The sequence below is a fragment of the Mytilus edulis genome, chromosome 10, assembly GCF_963676685.1.
Source record: "Mytilus edulis chromosome 10, xbMytEdul2.2, whole genome shotgun sequence".
Lineage (NCBI taxonomy): Eukaryota > Metazoa > Mollusca > Bivalvia > Mytilida > Mytilidae > Mytilus > Mytilus edulis.
The window spans coordinates 84,288,319-84,314,955 of NC_092353.1; the positions used below are offsets into that span (position 1 = coordinate 84,288,319).

Here is a 26,637-nt window from a genome sequence, read left to right on the forward strand (position 1 = left end):
TGTATAACTGCCGTATTCCGAATCCCCGACATTCATTTGTGTAAATGAAGAAAAGATAACAATAATTGGTATATGTGTGAATCTACGTCTCAATCACGCTTCATAAAGATATTCTGTATTATTCCATATTGGTATTATTTTAGTAGGTTTCTCTATACGAATTGGATTTTGAATAAAAAAGCATATTCACCTGAGAAAGTGTTATTCACCGCGCTTAACGTCACATGCTTTTACCTGCAACGTTACGTTAAAACGTTTCATGTAAACTTTGTTTTGGTATAATATGTTTGTCATTAAATCATTTTCTTTTCTCGGAATATGGAATAAAACAATTACTGTCTTTTGTTTCGGTAAATATGGGGTTTAATTGACTTTTGAAAAACTGATATTCACTTCGGCCGTCGGCCTCAGTGAATATCAGTTTTTCAAAAGTCAATAAAACCGCATATTTACCTCATCAAAAGACAGTAATTGTATAATATTCAAGATTTACAACTTTTCTTGAATATGATTGCCAATGGAATAAACCATGCAGCAGATTTCAAAATAACCCAATTAATTTGTGTGTGAATTATAACAACTGAAACCGTAATTAAGAAACCGGCAGTAAAAATTAAATCTTTAAGACGAATTAAAATCCAAACTAATTATAATATAAAAAGAAAACCTTTAATCCTTAGGCAGGGGGGGCTATGAATTTTGTTTTGAATAAAAAAAATATTTCCAGTTTTTGGCCCTGAAAACAGCTGCCACTTTATATAATGCTAAAATTGATTTCGACTTGTCACCAAAATTTGTCCTAAAAAAATCTAAAGCCCACGCATCCCCACCCCATTCCAAGAAATAAAAATGAAATAAATAGCTGCTGCCTAATTCATTTGAAAAGGTCTTCCCGAATCGACTTGACGTACACAGAAATATTCGCCACTGGTCATTACTCAAACAGAGTCACGCATTAAAGCATGAGTAAAAAAAGTGTGAGGTAAATGATATGTTTGTCTAGTATCTCAGATCCGTTAAATAACACTTAAAATTTAAAAAAAAACGTCACCCTATTTCTTTACCAAATACTCCTATATTGGAGAAAAGATACCATTTGAAACAAACAGAAAAGATAAAAAAATGTAGTGATGCTTAATATCTCAATCCTTTTTTTGGCTGTAAGCACGCTTCAGCAGTTAACGTTTTCTAATGCGTAATCGAGACATCTCTAGTATGTTCAAACTACTGCATATTACAAAAATGGCTTTCATTAGGTAGCAACCACTTAACTTAAAAAAAAGGGAGGGAGTTATTTTCGCGCCTACGTTTTCATTCCGTTTTGTTTTCCGATGCTGGTGATCAAATACTTTTTTCAATATTTAACATTATAATGTATGGGGAAACTATTGATTCAGTATATTTTTTTATCATCTGTATAACCAGATTTTTTTTTATCAAATTCGGGATCGGAATATTTCCATCCCCCTTTTGAAGTCAAATGGTCGTTCCCTTAATACTATACTAGAAAAATTGTCCGACAACTTTGAATTCAGTTCTACGTAATGAACATTTAAATGACACATAGTTTACAAGTATGAACAAATCTTATTTACAGTTAATTAAACAAGGTGTATAGATGCAGCGTTTTACGTTTCCGCAAATTGGCATTACTTTTCCGGGAAAAAGAAAAGATGTTTCCGGAAAAAAAAGTTGACGTTTCCGCAAATAAATATCTTACTTTTCCAAGAAAAAAATAACTATTCCGCAAAAAAATAATTATTACTTTTCCGCAAATGATTAAGGAATAACTGTTGATCGGAAGCAAGCCATAATAAAAAAAAAACAATATTTATTAAGTTAAAGCTCATCAAAACATGCAAGTAAAAGTCAACAATTTCATTAAAATGGATGAAAACGTCGTACAAAGAAACGTGTTGGCCATTTACCAAAATCCAGAGTCAACTAGTTATATTTAATATATTGAAGAAATAAGATCAGAACCTTTTCATTATTAAAAAAAATAAAATGAAATATTTATCTAATATAATTATATTTAAATATATATAATTTACCAGATAAATTTCCGGAAAAGTAATAAATACAAATTACGGAAACGTATACTTAAAATTTGCAAAAAACGTAGTATTGATACTTTGAAAAATTAGCGGAAATGCAATACGCCCTATAGATGTGAACAAATTTAATGTGAAACCAGTGTCCATTACATTAACCTAATTGCAAACATGTTTACTTAACACGGCGTTTGGTGTGAGCACGGCCTTAAACACTTTACATCGTATATCGGGGGCACTGCCGAAAATAATCTTTAAAAAAGATGTAACCTTTAGAACTTGTATTTCAGATAATTTGACAACATGACAAGAAATTATACAATAAACATTGGTCACGCACGATAGATTCTGATATAAGACACGTACCGTTACAATACCCAGTTTACACGCATCAGCGCACACAGGTTTGTCGAATAGGCCAGTTGATTGGAGGAAAGTTACCAAAAACCACGCCTACCTTTAACTATTATCCAATCAAAAGCCTTTAACATAAACATAAATAATACATGGGTTTTGAAAAAAGTTGAGACTCTTAATTCTAACTTAAAAGTATAGATTAATGCTCGTAATGCATTTTCGCAATAAATTTTTTACATACTTTCACCTATCTAGTGAGGAAAAAAATACAAATTTTAAAATATTTGAAATTACAACTATTTCGAATTATGATGCACAGAAAGGACGTATAATATTTATCCGTCCTTGTGAACAGTTTGTGATAAATGGTTGTCAAAACGTATTAAACAAAACCCAAAAGACCAGTTTCAAGAAATATTCTTTGCTTTTATCGCAAAATCACATAAAACATAATGTTATCGTATTTTCAAAAAGAATTACCAATTTGAAAAACTATTTTTCCTTTTTACCTTTCTAAATTCATATATTACACAGATATAGATGTGGTAGTTGACGATTGAGTCTAAAAGGACTCAGGATTTACACAGATAAGACAGAATATGTCGTCTCTGTGACACAAACAAAATTGATGACGAGTACCATTACATTATGAATTGTAGAACATTTAAACTATAGGAGAAGAAGGAAATGTTTAAGGAACTACTATTAGTCAAACCCTTATATCTTTAAAGCTGATAAACAGTTAAACTCATCAAATATTGTAATATTAGAAAAACTATGCAAAAGTTATAAATGTGAAAGTCAGTCTCCAAGTTAATCTAACTGTATCGTCTACACATGCATGTAATAATTTTACCTCATAGTTATGTGTATGTATGTTCTTGATAACTAGTAATTGAAGTTTTATGAAAAATAAAGTATTCGTATTCCTTTAAACCATAAATTACAGTACACCTAGACAGCCTACGAGTAAAGTACAAGTGAATATATCACAAAGATTATATCTAATCGGATCCTCATCCGTACACGTCCTTGTAAATGCAAAACTCTGGATTTTCTTTGATAATTACCTGAGAGGTTATAAAAGATCTAGAAAAGACTTCCAAAGGTGTTTGCCAAAAATGAATTGAAATTATAGATTTTTGTGTAGACGAGTTACAACATTGCATAAGCATGATTAGGAAATTTGAACAAAAAATGTAAGTGCACATATTTCTAGTGGCGAAAAACGCATATCGAGTTACGTAGACGAAAAAGAATAAGTACATTCATAATAATTATGATGTAAATTCACGAAATTATAAGGTAATAATTAGAAAACAATCTAAAACACGATTCGTCATTCCCCATGTATATAGATTAAAACAGAATTATAATTTTAATTCTTAAATTAAATTCTGAAATTCAAAAGACATGTTTCTGATACTTGACAGTTCAGCGAACACTATTACATGAAATGCACGAGGATATTGACCGAAGACAAAGGTGAAAGATTCAAATTACAAAATCAGCCGCTGATTCGTGTAGAATTTCTATCAATCATTTAACGATATAAAAAGACTTTTGAGTGTAAAAGTATGATAGAAATACTTTTAATGTGTTGAAATGTCTGTTAAATTGTTTCAGTTATTGGTTACTAGTGATTGTCAGTCCATTTCGATATATCATAGCACTTTTACAAATTCTGAAACAAAATAAAAGAAAAAACTGATATTCCCATGGGAAAAAAATATATCTTCCCATGAGAAGAAATTTGTCCCGCACAGTGTTCAACTCCCACAAAAGGGAGTCTAACCAACAAAGAAATGCTTACTCATCTGTAGATTGATTTTTATATATGAAACGATGTGTATTGATTTTACTTGGTTCAATGTTCAGTGGCAAGTATTTTATATATACGTAGGTCCTGAGACAGAAAATCAAATTATTCATTCACTTATGGTCTTCTAAATAGCGATTGCGGGATGACGGACAGGAAGACTTCAAACGTAACAGTGTGAACTAGCTGTCAGAAACTTAAGTACTCTCAGATCCTTTCTTGCAAGTGTCGTTTGTTAATTGTTCTGGTAAACAAGTGATTCTTTCATTGTTGAATACCCTCTAGCGACAATAAAGATGAACAGGAATAAAAACGCTGACCATTGATAATTTGTATTTTTGTTAAGCTCTGACTTTGATATCTTCTAAACTATATTTTTTCGCACAATGTCTGGATATTAATTGGTGGACATGCATCATTGCGACACCAGACATTTACAAATGAAAATTAATATAATTAACACTTAGACTATAGTCATTTAGTAGAAAAGTAAATGAACAAAAGACAAGTAATTCAGAAACATGCATAGATCACGCAAAATTATGTACATGTAGGGGCGACACCGGAGTAATGGGAGTTTGCTTCTTGCAAGACATTCGCCGTGAAAACAATTTGATATGAAGACAAGCCTTTGTTTCAACTTTGTTTTAAAATTTCAAACATGGGACTTTTTCTTCATCTTTTTGAAACCCTGGTTTTGTATTACCACTGACCAGTTCAGTAAAGAAACAGCTGCTTCATGTTTGCATAAATGTGTTTGTTACCAATCTTACATGCCATTATTTCCTTATCTTTTATTCCGTGTCTATAGGTAGTCTTGATCGGGGACGCAAGATTTATTTTGTCTGTTGGTTGCTTGGCTAGCGTAAGCTAATCGATTTACCTCACATTTTGAAGTTGGATATATATAGAGATTGTTTTTATATAAATGCTGTACCTTTGTACTTTGGTTTCCTGTCGGATTTTTTCTCAATTTTAAATTTGGAAGTTTTATCATTTGTTTTGCATTATTATTATTTTTGACTTGCAAATGAACGATAAATAAATCTAGTCCCATGTGTGCTAGCGAAATGTCTTTAGTGTAATCTCGGAGTGTAATTTTCATTTCAACTTTTACGTTTGCATCAGGAAGACCTAAACACGAAAACTTTCTTTTTTTTAAGAATGACCTTCGTTACTTCAAACAAAAATCGCTTTTATCTTTTGTTGGTTTTTTTTTGCAGTAAAAGACCGGTTTATTAAAAAAAATAATTTCTTACAATCGAATGAACGAAGTATAAGCTTCGGGTAGGTCAAGGATTATAACATATATTTCGTAATTCTGAAAAAAATCGAAAATTTACGGAAGTGATTGGTCAAATTGAAGCTTAATACCTACCAAAAAATCTCTATGAGCGAAAAGACTTTCATTTTAGTAATCTCTGGTGTATTTATGATGGCTTGGTTTGAAGCTAGAACAGACGAACTATGCTTACTAGTGCTGCATAAAAAACTTGAGGATATGGTTTTTCCTTTATGAATCTATATTACAAAGTTGACTCAAATAAGGATAATTTTTCTCTCATAGAAAAATCGGTAGTTTTAACCGATAATCTATTTTTCGATTGTTATCGGATATAATAGTTATTTTGAAAAATACAAACCGGATAATTATTTATTAGAGTTTCGTATGCACCATAAATCATATATAATAGTTATTTTGAAAAATACAAACCGGATAATTATTTATTAGAGTTTCGTTTGAATTATAAATCAAGCTCCGGCAACTTTTGACTTGTTCTAATATAAATAGTAATGATTTTCATTGGAGAAAAAGATAGACATTTTTGTCGTTAATGTGTAATTTTTCTAAAAAATCTGTTTGTTTAATCGGACATCGTAGAGTCTTAATTTGATTTCTGTTAGCCGAACTGGACTTCATATTGTGTATTGAATTGAATCATGAACGCGGACCTCGATGAGAACACCTGGATTGAAAGTTTGCAAACGTTCCGACCAATGAAACTCATTTTAATATGTAACGAGAACTTCAAGGAGAGCACCTAGATGAAATATTTTATCTTAACTACAATCAGTTTTAAGTTAAAAATTTCCGCTCAAATATGAAATAAAATTATATGAAAGCAACAATGCAGAATGTTTCTTTTCCATTTTTTTTTAACAATGTTTTTGTTCATTTCGATTTTGTAAGTAGACTTATATGAAATGCCCAAAACGTAAATATATGTTTTCTTTTAAAATATTAAAAAACTTGAGACTAAGCCGACAAATAGCCAGTCAAGGTCGTTAAACTTTAATCAACTCACCTATCGTTATCGCAGACTAAAATTTATTTCATATATACAGAATACATGATCATTTATTACAAGTACGTCAGGGTGTATGACAGCACAATAATCTTTTTACAGAATCGTAAGACCAATGTTTGTTTGATATTTGCTTCTCTTCAACAATTAAGGCTCGATTTGGCCAGTGACCGGTATTACAATTTAACACAGTTTTAAAAGTTCAGTGGGCTGCTACTTCATTTAGAATTTTGAGCATGACTTTCTGTTTATCATATTTAACATACGTCAACATTATCTTCGTCAATGTTATTATTCAACAAAACCTTGTTTTTCATTACAAGCTTTTCCATATATCAATATACAGCAAGATAATGAATATTTGTTGCTTACCGGAAATATAAGATACATCGATTTAAATTATGTACACAATAAATAATTTCTGTGTAGTTTTCCGTGTCTACATTTGATTTACGAGTACAATATAGTAAAACAGAAAAAAGAGAAACGGTAAATATACAGGAATACATAAAGTTTCGTAAATAGTTGCAAAGGACCACACGTAACTTACATGCCACGAGTTTTCATAGAACTTGGCAATTTTTGAAACGCATGTGTATATGCGATAAAGATCTAGTGCACTTGAGCAAATTAGAATCATGTTATATATCTAACTATTTTATTTTCAACAGATTCAAAAGTTTTGCATTTTTAAACCGCGCGTGCATATATATTTTAATGTTTTTATTTAAAGGCCTTATATAGGTACATGTCCCGTGTATTATACGTTCGTTTGTTTAAATTGTGGAGCATCTGACTTTACTAAGACTATACGCATTTAAAGTTTGAAACAAAAAAACGATATATACATCGAGGTCGTTTTGCTTGGGTGATTTACCTGTAAAAATCCCGGGTCCTATCCATGTTTAAAACGATTTAATGCATGTTTGAAATAGTTTAACGGGGGCGTGGCCTATTAGTTTAACGCAACTAACCAGCAACTTGATTTCAATTGATTCACCGCAGAGAAATCTATTTGACTGGCGTTAAAATGAATTGATATGAATTGAAATGAATTAAATATAATTTTTAATTTTTGTCAATCTTTATCAAATAACGATCAATCTCATTTAAATAGCGTTAACACGTTTTTGTCCGATCAAGTTAAATTCGGGTTACTAGTGTGCAGTCTGTCTAGAGCTGAATAAATCAATTTAAAAAATAGAGATTAATGTTCTTTTAATTGTTTCATTTTACATCTTTTAAAATAGTTATTTATTTATTACTTCAATATGAATGATATGTGATACAATGCATAGGCCTTTCTATTGTCAGATAGCAACCCAACAACACAAAAAGTAAAAAATACATCTTGAGTTCAACATAGTATTCAACTAATTGTTTATATTGTTAGATAAAAATAAGAAGATGAAAGGTAAAGGAAAGACAAGAAAGATGGATGAAGATGAAACAGAAGTTTTATCTGAAATGAACGGATTAACAGAGAGAGTGAATGGAAAACAATATGAACCAGAAACATTTGCTGATAGAACTCATATATCTGATGTGATAAAAGAAAACGAAGTGTTGAAATCAAAGGTATGGTTTTCTCTTAGAGTCTACCATGTATGATGTGAATGTTTGATTCATTAAGAAAAAGATATGTATATCTCTTGTTAATTTGTAATTGTCCTTAATAAATATAAGGCCAAAAAATATATATCTGTTTACAGTTACCTGACCAACCCTATTTTGAGCGACAACACTTAAGTCATTTTAATTTCCGTTTTCAAGTGCAAAATAAATGGAACTGGAGTCAAAAGTGTAGAAAGTATTGCCTAATTCATCTCAATGTTCACAATTTTTTTTAAGTATGTAACTCTAAACAGACATGTATTTGTTTTGCATGATATTTGTCATTGGATAAACAGCAGTTATCAATAAACTAAAGTCCCTAATAATCACCAAAAAACCTCTACATCTTCTTATAGAAATCAGTTGGTATCTGATAGAATGACTCTTAATTAGTAATACTTAAAATGATCATTAAAAAAGCTGATTCATTAAAATATACAAATATTTGATAGAATAAGAGTGTACAGAGTTACTTCTGTGACTTCTCACTCAGTTCAAGGGAAATTACTCTTGATGCCCTATTCAATTTAAGGAAATAAATCTTGCTTCCCTCATTTAGTTAAAGGAAAATTACTATTACTAACTAACAGAATGAATAAATTGTCATAATATATCTTTTATTAGGTTGATGAACTACAGCTAGAGGTAGATACACATAGGATTGAATTACAGAAATATCAGGCTCAATTTGAAGATAAGAATCGTAAAACAAGAGAAAAATATGAAGAACAGGTACCAGTGACATATATATGTAGATTTATTAGAATGATTTATTATAATCTATGGAATTTAGGACTTTGTTTGGTAAAATGCAAAGTGTTTGTTAATTACAATAATTTTGTATCCCTAAGTATTTGATCCATATTGGGATCAATACTTGGATGAAAGTTAAGCACATTAATGATTTAATTGTAAAACTGTGTGATAAAAGCATGATATACTTTTGAATGATTGACTTTTAAACAATTTATGATGAGGTTTGGAATGGGATACTAAATTGGAGTTCCTTAAGGGATTTGTTATCGTAATTATTTGTGGAAAAAAAAGATAAATTGCATGTTGAGATAACCTCCATAGAAAAAAGTTACATCAGCATCTCATGGAAATAAAGTAACCATGAAGCTAAATAAAAGCTGCCTTTCTATTTAGTTTGTTCCTCTTAATATAACCTTTGTGGTCGATTATATATTTTTGTGATAAAACAAATGTAGTAGCGTTTTTGCCTTGAGTGTGGTAGTTAATGAGTTTGAGTTTCGCCTTGGTCAATATAAAGACTGTAAATCACATAGCATTAAGGAGGAAGAGCAAATACTGCTTGCCCCGAGTCAGAATAATTTGTATGGGTAGGGTGACATGTCTTCCTGCAGACCGTTGAGAAATAGCAAGATAAAAATCAGGCTCAGTTTGTCTGTCTTGTATACTTAGTCTCATATCACACTTACATGTTCTTGGCCTATACATGGCATCTTATTTGTAACGTTAATCTGCCATCCAATCACCAATCAAAATTGAACTATTTGTTTTATATACTGTAAATTCAGAAATTATTGCGAGGTTTTTATTATTGCGAAAAAATGCGACAGAGTTGCAAACGCAATAATTTAAACTCACATTTTGAAGAATTTTATATGAATTAACCAGGATTTTTCTCAAAATCGTAAAAATTAAAATCGCACTTAAGTCTGAAATGACAAAATCGTAATAATAAATGCACACAATAATTTCTAAATTTACAGTAGTTAAAATGTCTTGGAATTCACTTTTTCACAGATTGGTGTACTAAGATCTTCACACCAGAGGGATCTACAGAAATTTTTGGCGGACAACGCTTTACAACATTCTGCCTCTAAAATGGCAGAGTTACAATCAAAAACAGATGCTCAACAGGTAAGGATTCAACAGAGTTAAAACCAAAAACAGATGCTCAACAGGTAAGACTACAACAGAGTTACAATAAAAAAACAGATGTTCAACAGGTAAGGATTCAACAGAGTTACAGTCAAAAACAGATGCTCAACAGATAAGGATTCAACAGAGTTACAGTCAAAAACAGATGTTCAACAGGTAAGACTACAACAGAGTTACAATAAAAAAACAGATGCTCAACAGGTAAGGATTCAACAGAGTTACAGTCAAAAACAGATGCTCAACAGGTAAGGATTCAACAGAGTTACAGTCAAAAACAGATGCTCAACAGGTAAGACTACAACAGAGTTACAATCAAAAACAGATGCTCAACAGGTAAGGATTCAACAGAGTTACAGTCAAAAACAGATGCTCAACAGGTAAGGATTCAACAGAGTTACAGTCAAAAACAGATGCTCAACAGGTAATAATTCAACAGAGTTACAGTCAAAAACAGATGCTCAACAGGTAATAATTCAACAGAGTTACAGTCAAAAACAGATGCTCAACAGGTAATAATTCAACAGAGTTACAATCAAAAACAGATGCTCAACAGGTAAGGATTCAACAGAGTTACAGTCAAAAACAGATGCTCAACAGGTAAGGATTCAACAGAGTTACAGTCAAAAACAGATGCTCAACAGGTAAGGATTCAACAGAGTTACAGTCAAAAACAGATGCTCAACAGGTAATAATTCAACAGAGTTACAGTCAAAAACAGATGCTCAACAGGTAAGGATTCAACAGAGTTACAGTCAAAAACAGATGCTCAACAGGTAAGACTACAACAGAGTTACAATCAAAAACAGATGCTCAACAGGTAAGGATTCAACAGAGTTACAGTCAAAAACAGATGCTCAACAGGTAAGGATTCAACAGAGTTACAGTCAAAAACAGATGCTCAACAGGTAATAATTCAACAGAGTTACAGTCAAAAACAGATGCTCAACAGGTAATAATTCAACAGAGTTACAGTCAAAAACAGATGCTCAACAGGTAATAATTCAACAGAGTTACAATCAAAAACAGATGCTCAACAGGTAAGGATTCAACAGAGTTACAGTCAAAAACAGATGCTCAACAGGTAAGGATTCAACAGAGTTACAGTCAAAAACAGATGCTCAACAGGTAAGGATTCAACAGAGTTACAGTAAAAAACAGATGCTCAACAGGTAATAATTCAACAGAGTTACAGTCAAAAACAGATGCTCAACAGGTAAGGATTCAACAGAGTTACAGTCAAAAACAGATGCTCAACAGGTAATAATTCAACAGAGTTACAGTCAAAAACAGATGCTCAACAGGTAATAATTCAACAGAGATACAGTCAAAAACAGATGCTCAACAGGTAATAATTCAACAGAGTTACAGTCAAAAACAGATGCTCAACAGGTAATAATTCAACAGAGTTACAATCAAAAACAGATGCTCAACAGGTAAGGATTCAACAGAGTTACAGTCAAAAACAGATGCTCAACAGGTAAGGATTCAACAGAGTTACAGTCAAAAACAGATGCTCAACAGGTAATAATTCAACAGAGTTACAATCAAAAACAGATGCTCAACAGGTAATAATTCAACAGAGTTACAGTCAAAAACAGATGCTCAACAGGTAATAATTCAACAGAGTTACAGTCAAAAACAGATGCTCAACAGGTAAGGATTCAATAGAAATAAGAAGATGTGGTATGAATGCCAATGAGACAGCTCTCCATTCAAGTCACTATCAGTTAAGAGTAATCAACTATAGGTCAAAGTAATCTTGACCTTCTTTTCTGTTTAATAATTTTATAAAAAAATTATTCATCTTTCTGTGTTAATGGCTTGTACATTTGATGAATAAAACAGTAAATTATTAAAATAGATGATCATAAAATTCTTTTTTCAGGTGATGATTAAACATTTGAAAGAGCAGTTAAATAAATCGCATTTAGATTCAGAACAACTCTCTATACTTCGAATACAGAATGCAAGTTTAGAAAACCAAATTGACAGACTAAAAGAGGAATTACGAGAGGCAAAGAAATTCCACACTCCAGTAAGTAATTAATAAGAAAACCTCTCCATCAGGAAATTTCTCTTTAGTTGAACAAAATAAAAGTGGTCAATTGGAAAATTTGTTTCTACTTCAAACATGCCTACATTAAACTGAAATAACTTGAATACTGATAAGAATTTAGGAAGGTATAGGTTTACTTATAGGAATTCAATATAAACATTTCTACTCTATTTAAATATCCCTAGCCTGCCTTTCAAATGTTTGGGTTCTTGTAGTTCTATTGAAGGTAAATCACAAATAAACTCTATGAATGTACGAACTTTATAGTGTTATTTTCATTAACTTACATTGGGTTGATACCACTGCTGATGGACTGTAAATCCCCTAGAGTATTATTAGCCCAGTATTTCTTGCTTTGGTAGTTACATGATTTATAACAGTTTTCTAATCATTCACTTGATAAATTAATAAATTACAGAGAGACTAAGGTTCAAACTCCCTCAAACAAAGTTGGCCTGACCTAAATCTGGCTATTCTTTTCTGTCCCTTTTAGTCTGATGGCTCCTTACATATCTATGTATTAACATCCGTGGCTTTCAAATGCTTGGGCTTGAATGTTTCTAATGAAGGAAAATGGAGCAAAGCACTTTGGATGCACAAAATTTATTCAAGGATGTTTTCATTTATGTGATATAAATATTTCAAGAACAAATAAAAGTATGATGTTTTTATTTATGTGATATAAATATTTCAAGAACAAATTAAAATATGGTGTTTTTATTTATGTGATATAAATATTTTCACAAACAAATTGAAGTATGATTGCTTCTGTCTTTTAATCCCTTTACTTTAGAAAAGATTGTTGACTATAAGTGCCTTGTCTCAATGTCAACTAGAAGTGCCTAGTCAGGGGAGGATCCAGCCATTTTAAAAAGGGGAGCTTCCAACTATATGTTCCCATTCAAATGCATTGATTGTCCAAAAAAAAAGGGGGGTCCAACCCCCTGGAACCCTTCCCCTGGATCCGCAACTACTAGTCTATATGTGTAGTGTTGCTTATGAAATACATTATGTTTTGGTTTCAGGATATGAAACATTTTGAATCAATTCAGCAGAAGATAATTCAAATTTGAAACTTGAAACTTTAATATAGTACTCATATTCCCTTTGATTTGATCTTTCTAATTCGAATGCCAAATTAGAATTGTGACCCCACTGAGCATAGAAAATGATAGTTGAGTGGGCATCCATGTTCTACGGACACATTCTTGTGAACAGCTACTATTCACTTAAATATAGAATTTTAGCTAATCAGTGTAACAAACTGAGTTGGATTTGTATTTGCAAGAACATAATACTGGGAGATTTCTTGACACTTTTTGTTTTGTTTAACAATGTATGTTGAATATGAGTCCTTTTTCAAACTATCATTTTTTTATTTGCAAAATCTTATAAATGTTGCAAAAATTTTATCCAAGAGTATTGGAACACGAAATTTATGTGCTTTTTTGGTTGATTCTATGTGAATAAAAATCCATCACCAATTTGAATGTTACCCTTAAAGCCTTTTAAATTTCTGAGAAAATCATCGGTAATTCTTATTATGTGATCAGTTGTTTCCCCTTTATTTTCCCTAGAACGTTTAGAGTTGCCTCATTTAAGAGTTGTTTACTCTGTATACCATTTGGAAGTTCCTGTTTTTTTTTAATACTGTTAATTATATAATATGTACTTTTGTATGACGTTGTACTTTATAAAACATGTCAAATGTTAAATCAACCTGATTAAAGGGAGATAATTTCTGAAGAATTGTCTCCTTATCAGTACTAGAATTATTTATTAAATATCTTCTTAAAACGAATATAATGACCACTACTTAGAGAGGTTTTGTATGATGTTGTAAGAAGACATACAAAAGTTGTGTAAAATACTTAGTTTTGTTTTAGTTTTATTATATATTTTATTTTATTTATCATTATCATTATTTTACATATTGTTCAAAATTGTATACATGAAATGAAAATATTTATAATAAATTTACAATTATATATTTTTATATTTATATATTCAGTAGAACTTTACTTTGACCTTTTGACCTTTATCTTATTTACTTCAATTGTCTGTAAGGATTCTGTGTCATTACTAAATATGCCTAAACCATTTTTTTTTTCATTTCCCTGAAAAAGGTTTTAGGTCATATAGACACCCAAAAAAAACATGTTATAGATACTTTTTACAATACAAGCATATATTTAGTTATGCTCTCAGCAAATGATTAAAAATTTTCTAAATATTCAAATGAAATTTATCTCATCAAACAGAACATTAAGAGTGACAGATATATCCCTTTTTGTCACCTGCGTAATGTGTTACAGGGACATGGAAATACCGGGTGTCCTTCTGTCGGTCCAGTCTTGTTCGCTTTCACATGTACAATTCTTGCCAGATTTTTATGAAACTTTTATCATAGGTTTATATCAGCAATGTCTTGGCGAATTTGAAAACCAATGCCGATCAATAATTTGTAGAAGAGTTATGCCCCATGAAAATATTAATCATATGGACAATTGCCTTGTGTGCTCTCTGATGTGTACAGTTCTTACTTATACAGATGCCCTATGTTATGAGGTTTCCATTTGTCATATGTCCTTTGTCATTGACCTCATTTTCAGGGTTCAGTCACTGGTTTGAAAAAAAAACAATATTTAATGATTTTTGTCATTTGAATTTATCACTTATGAGTAATAGAATGATTTAATTTGGTGTATGGGATCCTTGCAGGGTCTTCATGTCCGGCAGACAGGATTCATATGACCTCGACCTCATTTCATTGATCAGTGGTCAAAATCAAAAGTATAGATACTATAACCACTATGTCAACCATATTTGGTATATAAAATGATTGTAAGGTGTATATTTCAGAATGGTAGGTTTCATTTTAACTTGAACTTATTTTCATGGTTCATTGATCAATGTTTTGTGTTTTGGTCTGGTTTTTTTCAGATACAATAAATGATCGGTTAGCTGTGTCTGGTGTATGGAATTATTATAGGCTATACATGTCTCTCTAGCAGGGTTCATCTTGACCTTGTCTTCATAAACATAAATCGACATGAGAAGTTAATTAACATTGCATTATTTTAATATTGCGAAATAAAAATTTGAAGCAAGTGTTTTACAATTTATAGTGTTCTCATAATTGTCCTTAAACCACTGCGATGCATAATATTTATATTGATTGTTTGTTCCATTTCTCTAACAAATGTACAATATTTGTATGGTTTTTTCCTCTAGCAATATCTAATGGTGTAAGTCCTTTCCATTTATGGTTACAGTCTGCTTTATGTTTCAATAAAAATTCAACAATCTCTGCATGGGCTATATAACATGCTATAAATAGGGGGGATGCTCCATTATCTGTACACTTATTAATGTCTGCCTTATTGTTTATTAACATCTTAACTACTTCAGTATGTCCTTCCTCACAAGCAATGTGCAGAGGTGATGCTCCAGTATCTCTACACTTATTAATGTCTGCCTTATTGTTTATTAACATCTTAACTACTTCAGTATGTCCATTCTGACAAGCAATGTACAGAGGTGATGCTCCAAGATCATTACACTTATTAATGTCTGCCTTATTGTTTATTAACATCTTAACTACTTCAGTATGTCCTTCCTCACAAGCAATGTGAAGAGGTGATGCTCCAGTATTTCTACACTTATTAATGTCTGCCTTATTGTTTATTAACATCTGAACTACTTCAGTATGTCCTTCCTGACAAGCAATGTACAGAGGTGGTTCTCCAGCATCTCTACACTTATTAATGTCTGCCTTATTGTTTATTAACATCTTAACTACTTCAGTATGTCCATTCTGACAAGCAATGTACAGAGGTGATTCTCCAGTATCTCTACACTTATTAATGTCTGCCTTATTGTTTATTACCATCTTAACTACTTCAGTATGTCCTTCATAACAAGCAGTGTACACAGGTGATTCTCCAGTATCTCTACACTTATTAATGTCTGCCTTATTGTTTATTAACATCTTAACTACTTCAGTATGTCCTTTATAACAAGCAGTGTACACAGGTGATTCTCCAGTATCTCTACACTTATTAATGTCTGCCTTATTGTTTATTAACATCTGAACTATTTCAGTATGTCCTCCTTCACAAGCAGTGTACAGAGGTGATGATCCAATAGCTGTACACTTATTAATGTCTGCCTGGTTGTTTATTAACATCTGAACTACTTCAGTATATCCATATGCAGATGCCATGTATAAAGGTGATACTTTATCAGTATTACGACAATGGTTTACATTTTTGATACAATGATGAATACACCATTTAACTAAATCAATATCTCCTATAAAACAACACTGTATCAATGGAATACTTTTGTCATTAATGTCATATGAACTGGCCAATTGTTTTTGTTGTGATATGGCTAAGCTTTGTATATGTAGAAGGAATTGTTGTCTGAAGATACAATTGACCATATTGATGTTACAGAAGACATCTTGTACCTTTCTTTTTGACCAGTTATCTACCATTCTGTTTATATACCCTTGCTGATATCTCGTTGGTACAATAATTGTAAATTCATCATTATTGCTTTTTCTTTCAAATGAAAACCTTTCACGAATAAAACGACTGTTAGCATTTTTAATTAAACAATAAATCATCACACTGCCAAAGTAAAAAGCAAGAAAGTCAAACAGTTTATCATGAATAGTTCTGTAGACTTCACCATCCTTTCTGATATATGTATGTGTAAGTGAATCCAGCTCATCACGTAAAACCAATCGTGACGTCCCTTCCAACACTTTAGAAGCTTCATATGTGTTCTTTATAATTGTTTTGATGTTTTCATCTACATCTTCAGTAAGCCATTCTTCCTTCAGCTGATTGTTAAACATTACACATAGAGCAAGTGCACAGTATTTGACATGTGCTCCCTCTGTCTGTAATTTATCTATCTCTTCTTTGTAAACTGTAAATGGATTTGTAAAGAAATTTACAATGTTTAGTTTTAGATTTTTGCTGTACAATTGACACAAAAGAGGGAAACAGTCAAACATGTCATATAATTCACTGATCTCAGAAGCGTTTGTTTTCAGGTAAAATTCAGCAATGGATTGTTTTTCTGTTCTAGATAAACACAAATCTGCAGACAGGAGATTACATTCACACCCTTGAAAGAATGATAACGCTTCCATCTGCCTATCATGATAAACCTGTAGTCTACAAGACGTTAATTAACTTAACTGGTTTCTTTTCTACTAAAGCTTTAATTCTTTCTCTCAGATTTTTCCAGTTTTCAAACTTCATTGGATTTAAACTATATGTTCCACAAAAATCATCCACAACAAACAGTATCTTCTTAATTGGATTGTACCACTTGATGATTTCCTTAGGATTTGATACTGGTAAAATCTCATATCCTTCATTTTGCATCTGTAAAGCCACGTGACGCACCAATGATGATTTTCCACTACCAGAACTTGCTGTGACAACAACACAACCATTTTCTTTAATGCACTTTAATACACATTTTGCTCCGTTTGTTTCTATAAATGTTTTGTCATCTTTTTTCCAATTTTCTAATTCCTCATTAATTTGTTCTGAAAAAGAAGAATTGACAATTCTTTGAATACTTATTTTTTAAGATAAAAGTTAAGGAATGTTTGACATATATGGTAAACAAAATTGCTTGACATATGGTATAAACAAAAGGCTTGATCTATCCATGCTTGGTATAGGTAAAAGGCTTGACATACGGTATGAACACTTTGCTTGTCAAATGATATAGACAAAAGGCTAGACATATGGTATGGACACTTTGCTTGTCAAATGGTATAGACAAAAGGCTTGATCTATTCATGCTTGGTATAGGTAAAAGGCTTGACATACGGTATGAACAATTTGCTTGTCAAATGGTATAGACAAAAGGCTAGACATATGGTATGGACACTTTGCTTGTCAAATGGTATAGACAAAAGGCTAGACATATGGTATGGACACTTTGCTTGTCAAATGGTATAGACAAAAGGCTAGACATATGGTATGGACAAAAGGCTTGACCAAAGATACCAAAGGGACAGTCAAACTCAGAAATTTGATGTCTGGTATAGACAATTAAATTGATATATGGTATAAACAACTGACATGACTCATGGTGTTGACAATTGACTTGAGATATGGAATTGACAATTGACTTGAGATATGGTATGGACAATTGACTTGACATATGGTATAGACAATTGATTTGACATATGGTATGGACATTTGACTTGACATATGGTATGGACATTTGACTTGACATATGGTATGGACAATTGACTTGGCATATGGTATGGACAATTGACTTGACATATGGTATGGACATTTGACTTGACATATGGTATGGACCATTGACTTGGTATATGGTATGGACAATTGACTTGACATATGGTATGGACAATTGACTTGACATATGGTATGGACAATTAACTTGGCATATGGTATTGACAATTGACTTGACATAAGGTATGGACAATTGACTTATGGTATTGACAATTGACTTGACATATGGTATAGACAATTGACTTGGCATATGGAATGGACAATTGAGTTGACATATGGTATTGACAATTGACTTGACATATCTTATTGACAATTGACTTGATATATGGTATAGACAATTGACTTGGCATATGGTATGGACAATTGACTTGACATATGGATGTACATTTGACTTGACATATTGTATGGATATTTGACTTGACATATGGAAATGTATGGTATGGAGAATTGACTTGACATAAGGTATTGACAATTGACTTGACATATTGTATGGACATTTGACTTGACCTATGGTATGGACAATTGACTTGACATATGGTATGGACATTTGACTTGAGATATAGTATGGACAATTGACTTGGCATATGGTATGAACAATTGACTTGACATAAGGTTTTGACAATTGACTTGACATAAGGTATGGACAATTGATTTGACAAATGGTATAAACAATTGACTTGGCATATGGTATGGACAATTGACTTGACATATCGTATTGACAATTGACTTGACATATGGTATGGACAATTGACTTGACATATGGTATAGACAATTGACTTGGCATATGGTATGGACAATTGACCTGACATATGGTATGGACATTTGACTTGACATATTGTATGGATATTTGACTTCACATATGGAAATGTAATGTATGGACAATTGACTTGACATAAGGTATTGACAATTGACTTGACATATTGTATGGACATTTGACTTGACCTATGGTATGGACAATTGACTTGACATATGGTATGGACATTTGACTTTACATATGGTATGGACACTTGACTTGAGATATAGTATGGACAATTGACTTGGCATATGGTATGGACAATTGACTTGACATATGGTATTGACAATTGACTTGACATATGGTATTGACAAGTGACTTGACATATAGTATTGACAATTGACTTGACATAAAGTATTGACAATTGACTTGACATAAGGTATGGACAATTGATTTGACATATGGTATGATCTTTTGAATTGACACATGGTAAGGACTATGGAATTACCCAATTAACATTATTACTCCACATAGCTGATCTAATTTGTAATATAAAAAAAACATCTAGGGTTTTTTTGTTTGCAGTCATCATGGTCATAGAATCCTGAAACTTCAAAGCATAAGGCATCTTTACTAAATGAATACAAAATAATTTAGCTATTAAATCATGTTAATATCCTTGTCTAAACTAAGTTGACTCTATCTACCTTGTTTGTATTGTTAAGCATCTAAATGTCTTTCCTGTTTTGATTTATGCCTGGAACATGTTCAGCTAAACTATCTAAACTACATGTAAATACGCTAAGAATGATTCTTGCAAAAACAAAATTCAATTGCTAATATAATTTCAGAGTATTATCTTTACCTCCTAATATTTATGATAAATCCAACATACAATGACGTAATCAGGTAATATTTTCAAAATTTTACTGGTTTGAAAAATAGATAACATGGAAAATATAGAAGAACTTCAAGAATCTGTTTGTATAAGGACCCATGAATAACCATTATAGTACTACCATATCTTCTTGTAATACAATTATAATATATACCTCTTATGTTCCATGGTATTGGGTCTTTTAAAATCTCTGTGACTTTTGAGTGTTCAATTAGTAAAGTACTATGGGAATCTTTCAGATCTATCAGATTTTTGGTAGTGCTTGAGTGTTCTGTTTGCAATGTACTGTGGGAATCTTGCAAATCTCTCAGATTTTCCTTGATGGTTGAGTTTTCAATGTCCATTGTTCGTCTCAGTTCCTTCATTTCTTCCTGCGATTGTTTGATTTCCAGCATAATTTCCTGGTTAGACTGATCTAAAATTTTCACTTTTAGCTCTTGACACTCTTGATTCATTGGCACACCACCCAATCGACTTACAGCCTGTAAATAAATATTTCCAAAGAGTTACAATAAACAGAGCTGTAATCTTTATAAATAAGTAGTAATTATTTTGGGTCAGGTATAGATTTTAAATATATCATGATGAAAATATTATAACCTCAGGAAATATATGTTCCAGGATGAGAAATAAAAAAATATGCCTACATTTGAGTCAATTAATTCCAATTGTGACCAATTTATAATAAGATGATGTATTTGCACTAAATCTACTGGATGATTTGTACTGATTGATATCTTAGTCTATGAAGCACAATATATTGCATGTATTAGTTTATTAGTATAAGTTGTCAGTAACTGTATGTACTTTTCGATAGGTGTTTTTTTTTCTTTACTCTTACCAGATTTTTGTTGTGTCTATCTGATGAGTCAAGCCCTTTTTAACTTATTTTAAATTTTTATTTTAAGTTTGATGTTATGTTATTCTGTTACATACCTTACATGGTTGTTCGTTTTTTGCCATGGCATTGTTGGTTCATTTTCGAGTTTGAATGCATATGTCCCTTTGGTATCGTTTGCCTCTATTTTACATAACTGAAGGTTAGAGACGGGTTGAGTGCTCACAAACATGTTTAACAATACCACAATCTGTACATGTCTATCCCAAATCAAGAGCTGTCCATTCATTGGTTTTCTGTGATTGCTGTCTACAACTTTTTTTTCATTTGTTGTTGCATTAATAAATTGGGTTGTTTAATTTCTTTTTAACATTGTGTTCATCAATTCTTGTCTTTTTATAGTTTACTTTATGGTATGGGTTTTGCTCATTGCTGAAATTGTACAGACTTATAGTTGCTAGGTACCACATTATACAACATTATTGTTTTATTAAGAATGTACTTACATCTACTACATTTCTCCATGCTGTATTGAAATCACCTGTTGACATAGTGTTACTATCATGATGAGCTAGTATATTTCTGTACCATTTAATCCTGGCAAGATCAGGTCCAGGAGTTGTCTCCCTTGGTAGTGGTAGACTGTCAAATCCATTGATTGGAGGAGTGACAGATGTCAGGTTTCTGATCAAACAAATCATCAATGTTACATCAAAAGTTTTGGAATCAGGTACACCTGTATCAACAAAAGACATTGAACGTCAACAGTTATTCATATCCCTAAATACAAAATCGCCCAAGTAAATGTAACTGATATATAAATTCATACAGCACCATGTATGTAATACAAATTTAATAGAAATCGCCATCTACTAAATCTATAAATGAGTAACTTTCTGCCAAATAGTGTCCATTCATTAACATGAAAAAGCTTTGACGAATCAAATTTAGATATGTTGTTTCCTGTGACTAAACGATAGCCAAGTTCAATTTTGGCGATTTTAACTGGTCTCGTTGTTGTGTTGTAGACCTTTCAGTAGCAAAATTGATATTTATTATATGAATTTGAGTTATTTCCCTTTGAACAGAAGTTAATAATTAATTTCTATGTCATTTGGTCTCTTGTTTATTTTGAGTTATTTCCCTTTGAACAGAAATGTAATTAATAAGTATTTTATAAAAATTTAAATTCTTGGGGTTCTTTGATATGCTGATTCTAACAATGTACTTAGATTTTGGATATTGGACCATAATAGGTATATGTTCAATTTCAAATTTTCCAGTTCTTAGACCACAATCAGTCTGTGTCAAATCTTCAATCACAATCCAAATGAAGAGCTGTTTTAAGCTTAAATGTTATGGCCATACTTGCTCAACTGTTCGGGGTTCGACCTCTGAAAGGAACATCTGGTTTGCTGTCACCCTGACAGCCTCTTGTTTTATTTTGTTATGTGAAAGTTTACCATGGTAGAAACATAATTTAGAAAAAAGACTTGTCAAACTAGACTTCATGGAGATGGGATTTATCTCTGTGGGCATTGTAAATAACAGGTTACTATTTGACTATTACCGATGTTAGTGGTTGAATCTCTTAGAGCAGGTTACATATGCTTTAAACAGTACACCGGATGCACTTTACCCTTAATGTTAGAAATATAATATCAGAGAAAAAAAAAACTTCTTGAAATAGACACAGGTTATTTTGCATTACTTATCAAGCCAGAATTATGGCCTTTATATTGTCGCAACTTTGTACTGTATCTGTATTCACTAGATTACATAGTTCTTGTGTTTACCTATAAAACAGTTAATTTTTAAAGTACAGTAAATATTTTTATCATGTGGAAATCTATACGTTAGTAGTCCTAGGCTCGACAAAAAAACAACAGGTTGAATTATCTGATTGGTTTATTTTTTTTGTGTTACTAATCTCCCTATCCTTGTTTATTTTATCTTCAAGAGATAACACAACATGTCCTGGTGGAGTTATATCTTCACATATAATTATTCACAAGGGAACAGAACTGAGCCAGTTGAATGGATTGGTGGAAAACGACATAAAGATGAATTCTGCAACAAATGTTAAGGACTACAATGACAATGATCAGCATTAGCATCAGTTTTCGTGTGGTAAAATATTTGTATGGATAAGCTAATATGAAGCACTTTTTTAAGTTATTACATAGTCTAGTTATGTGCTGAGAGTGTATTTTATTCTATGTTTTTTAGTTAAAGTGTTTTGTTTGGCCTTGTAAGTTGTACATACATTATGACACACCCTCTAGTGTTGGTTAATATACATGTCAAGTATAAACTTTGAAATCATAACAGTTCTCAAGATATAGTGGCGGGGCCCTAATAAATCCATTGCCAACACAACCTAACATGACGGTGCCACAAGTGGAGCAGGATATACTTACCTTTCCCAAGAACGTTCTATCACCCCCTGTAAAAAAAACTAATTTTTTCCCCTATGTTTTGCATACTGTTGTTCAAAGTTGTTTATTTCTTAGCTTTAATTTGTTTTTTGCCATAGTATTGTCAGTTTGTCGTCCACTTACACTACAAACCATTAAAGTCTGAAATGGCCTATATCTGTACTCGATTGTACTGATTTTTACTCGACCAGTCTGAATTGGTCTGACGTTTACTTGACATTACTCGACCCCAGTCTGAACCATACTTGACTGTACTGAATCGTACTTGACCTTTATCTTTGCCGTTGAAAATAGTCTGAACTATTACTCGACCAGTCTGAAACAGTCTTAACTCATTCTCGACTTGTACGCGACCTATTTTTCCAGTCTGAACCATACTTAACCAAAGGTCTGAACAGTACTCGACCAGTCTGAACCATACTAGACCAAAAAAATTTAAAATAAATTTCTAGTTAATGACATATATAACAACAGCCAACAAAATTTATAAAAAACTTTAACCTTATTATAATAGAAATATATCTATGATTATATTTAGGATGAAAAAAAATATATTATATAAAATTTATATCAAAAAGGGATAATATTAAGTAAATAAATAAAATTGTTTTTCTGATTAGTGGTGAAATATAAAGAATAACCTCTGCTTGTGGCAAACTCATAAATAAGATAACACCTGGTCAGAGGTATTAAATTCTAAATAACATTGATTCAAAATTGCAACATCCTGTTTAAGTTAAATAACATGGCCTTTCAAATATACATGTATGTACTAGATAAGTAATACACGAATTTAAGAAAATAGGGCTTTCTTTTTACCTGTAAAACACACATGTATTGAGGTAATTAGAACATATTAAAGTGCTTTCTGTATGCTATGTTAATTTGACAAAAAAAATTACTTAAATTAATTGAAATAAATTTTTACTGTTACTTTGGAATACATTTCTTTTTTTAAAAAGGTTATCAAGGATTGCTATGGAAATTATATTATCATGATTACATTAAATTCTTGGTTTAATAAAACAAAACAATTAAGCTCTCATTTTTTAAAATTTATTAAGTTGTTTTATATACTATTTCATATATATATTAATAAAACAAAACATTCACTGCATTATTAATTCAACTCAACTAAATCTTTACTAGGTTTATGTTAATGGTGAAAATAGTCAAGTTACCATAAAATACTTCCGAAGTATTCATAAAATTTTGAATAAATATTGAAAATATTAGTCATTTGTTAGTCACAATTCATTTTTTTAGATTATGTGATCAGCTTGTTTTATTTATATTTTAAAAGTTGATATATATTTTTACGCAAGTGTTGATTAATATTGTGTTGAAGTTATATTATGATTGATTATTGTGAAATTTTAATTTCAATACTGTATTGAATACATTTTTAATTTCAATTTGTTGTTCAAATTTCATTTTTATTTTTAAAAAATCCTAAATTGATAAAATTCAGTTGATAAATACAAAGAATAGGTCTAGGTTGGTTACGACTTGGTCGAGTATGGTTCAGACTAGGTCAAGTATGGTTAAGACTTGGTCGAGTATGGCTCAGACTAGGTCCAGTACGGTTCAGACTAGGTCGAGTACGGTTCAGACTAGTATAAAATGGTTAAGTACTGGTCAAGTACACATTCAGACTGTTAAGTATGATTCAGACTACAGTCGAGTATTATCAAGTAAATCTCAGACGAATTCAGACTGGTCGAGTAAAAATCAGTACAGTCAAGTACAGATATAGGCCATTTCAGACTTTTAATGGTTTGTAGTGTTATGTTGTTGGATACTTATGGCCGCAACATCTGTCTCTTAATCAGATTGCCAATTAACAAACCTACCTGAAAGCAGAACTACAATATTCTATAGATATATGAAATACTTACCATGTTTGGGAAACAAAAGATTCCACTGAGCCTGGTTCAAGATTCTCTTTTTAAACAAGCCATTCAGAGTGTTGTAGTTTTTATTTATTGTTGCGGGTAGATAGGTAGGTGGAAATTCTTTGTCAAAGAAATTACGGACTGCTCTTGGTGACACTCCTTTCAATAACAAGGCTAATCGGATATAATTCTCTTCTTCTTCTAAAAGAGGTGCCATCATTCAAGAAATCTCTCTGATTGTCAATACATAACTAAAACATTTTTACTTTATGGTCCAAGTTGTACTGAAAAAGATACAAGTCTATAACATATCAACTATAAAGAGAGAATTAAAAATAAATTGGGAATGTGTCCATGGGACACAGATGTATGGACACAGATGATCCCCCCGCTTGCATATCATATAAAGTTATAAAGTGACATAACTGAAGAACCGTAAAAGTGACGCTACCCAAATTTGTACTTAATCTGAATTTTGTTGTAATAAGAACTGTGTATAAGTTTTATAACATTTCGTTATATAACATTTCGTTGAGGCAAACTGAAGTAAGAGAACGGAAACAAAAAATTCAGCAATTTTTCCATTTGGAAAGGGGCATTACTCTAGAACGCTTAAAGTGACACCACAAAAACTCGATCTGTATTTCGTGGTAGTAAGCATTGTGTATAATTAGTTTCATAACATTTGGTTGAGGTAAACTAAAGTTAGAGAACTGAAATCAACTTTTAAACGGATGGACCTACAGACAGACAAGGGTAAAACTTAATGCCCCCTCCGCTACGACAGGGGTCAAGATTACAAATTTGCCTAAAAAGTAAAATATTTGCCAAATGTAATGTAATTACCAGATTCCGCATATGCCTGTAATATTTGCCACCTGTAATTACAAGATAATAGCTATAACACTGGTAATTACTAGATTACAAATTTTCCTGAAATATTTGCTACATGTAGTCACCAGATTACAAATGTTCCTGAAATATTTGCTACATGTAGTCACCAGATTACAAATGTTCCTGAAATATCTGCTCTATGTAGTCACTAGATTACAGATTTTCCTGAAATATTTGCTACATGTAGTCACCAGATTACAAATTTTCCTGAAATATTTGCTACATGTAGTCACCAGATTACAAATTTTCCTGAAATATTTGCTACATGTAGTCACCAGATTACAAATTTTCCTGAAATATTTGCTACATGTAGTCACCAGATTACAAATGTTCCTGAAATATTTGCTACATGTAGTCACCAGATTACAAATGTTCCTGAAATATTTGCTACATGTAGTCACCAGATTACAAATGTTCCTGAAATATTTGCTACATGTAGTCACCAGATTACAAATGTTCCTGAAATATTTGCTACATGTAGTCACCAGATTACAAATGTTCCTGAAATATTTGCTACATGTAGTCACCAGATTA

At 31.6% G+C, this 26,637-nt stretch overlaps 2 protein-coding genes across 3 annotated transcripts; both read right to left on the reverse strand.

Annotated features, from left to right (window-relative positions):
* Positions 1–15,177: 15,177 nt before the first annotated feature.
* On the reverse strand, positions 15,178–17,281 carry LOC139492047 (putative ankyrin repeat protein RF_0381). Its single transcript, XM_071280153.1, has one exon. It carries the CDS (start codon positions 17,279–17,281, stop codon positions 15,284–15,286), a length of 1,998 nt encoding a protein of 665 aa, XP_071136254.1. The 3' UTR covers positions 15,178–15,283.
* Positions 15,178–26,087, reverse strand: LOC139492048 (E3 ubiquitin-protein ligase DZIP3-like). 2 transcript variants are annotated; one of them, XM_071280156.1, is made up of 5 exons: positions 26,056–26,087; positions 25,213–25,493; positions 21,383–21,612; positions 20,193–20,520; positions 15,178–17,686 (listed from the first exon to the last, which is right to left on the reverse strand). In XM_071280156.1, the coding sequence occupies exons 2-5, from the start codon at positions 25,427–25,429 to the stop codon at positions 17,307–17,309; spliced, it is 1,155 nt and encodes a 384-aa protein (XP_071136257.1). In that variant the 5' UTR covers positions 25,430–25,493; positions 26,056–26,087; the 3' UTR covers positions 15,178–17,306. The 2 variants fall into 2 exon arrangements, with proteins under 2 accessions (XP_071136257.1, XP_071136255.1); XM_071280154.1 differs by lacking the exon at positions 26,056–26,087 and having other exon boundaries at positions 17,048–17,686; positions 25,213–25,496.
* Between the last annotated feature and the right edge of the window lie 550 nt (positions 26,088–26,637).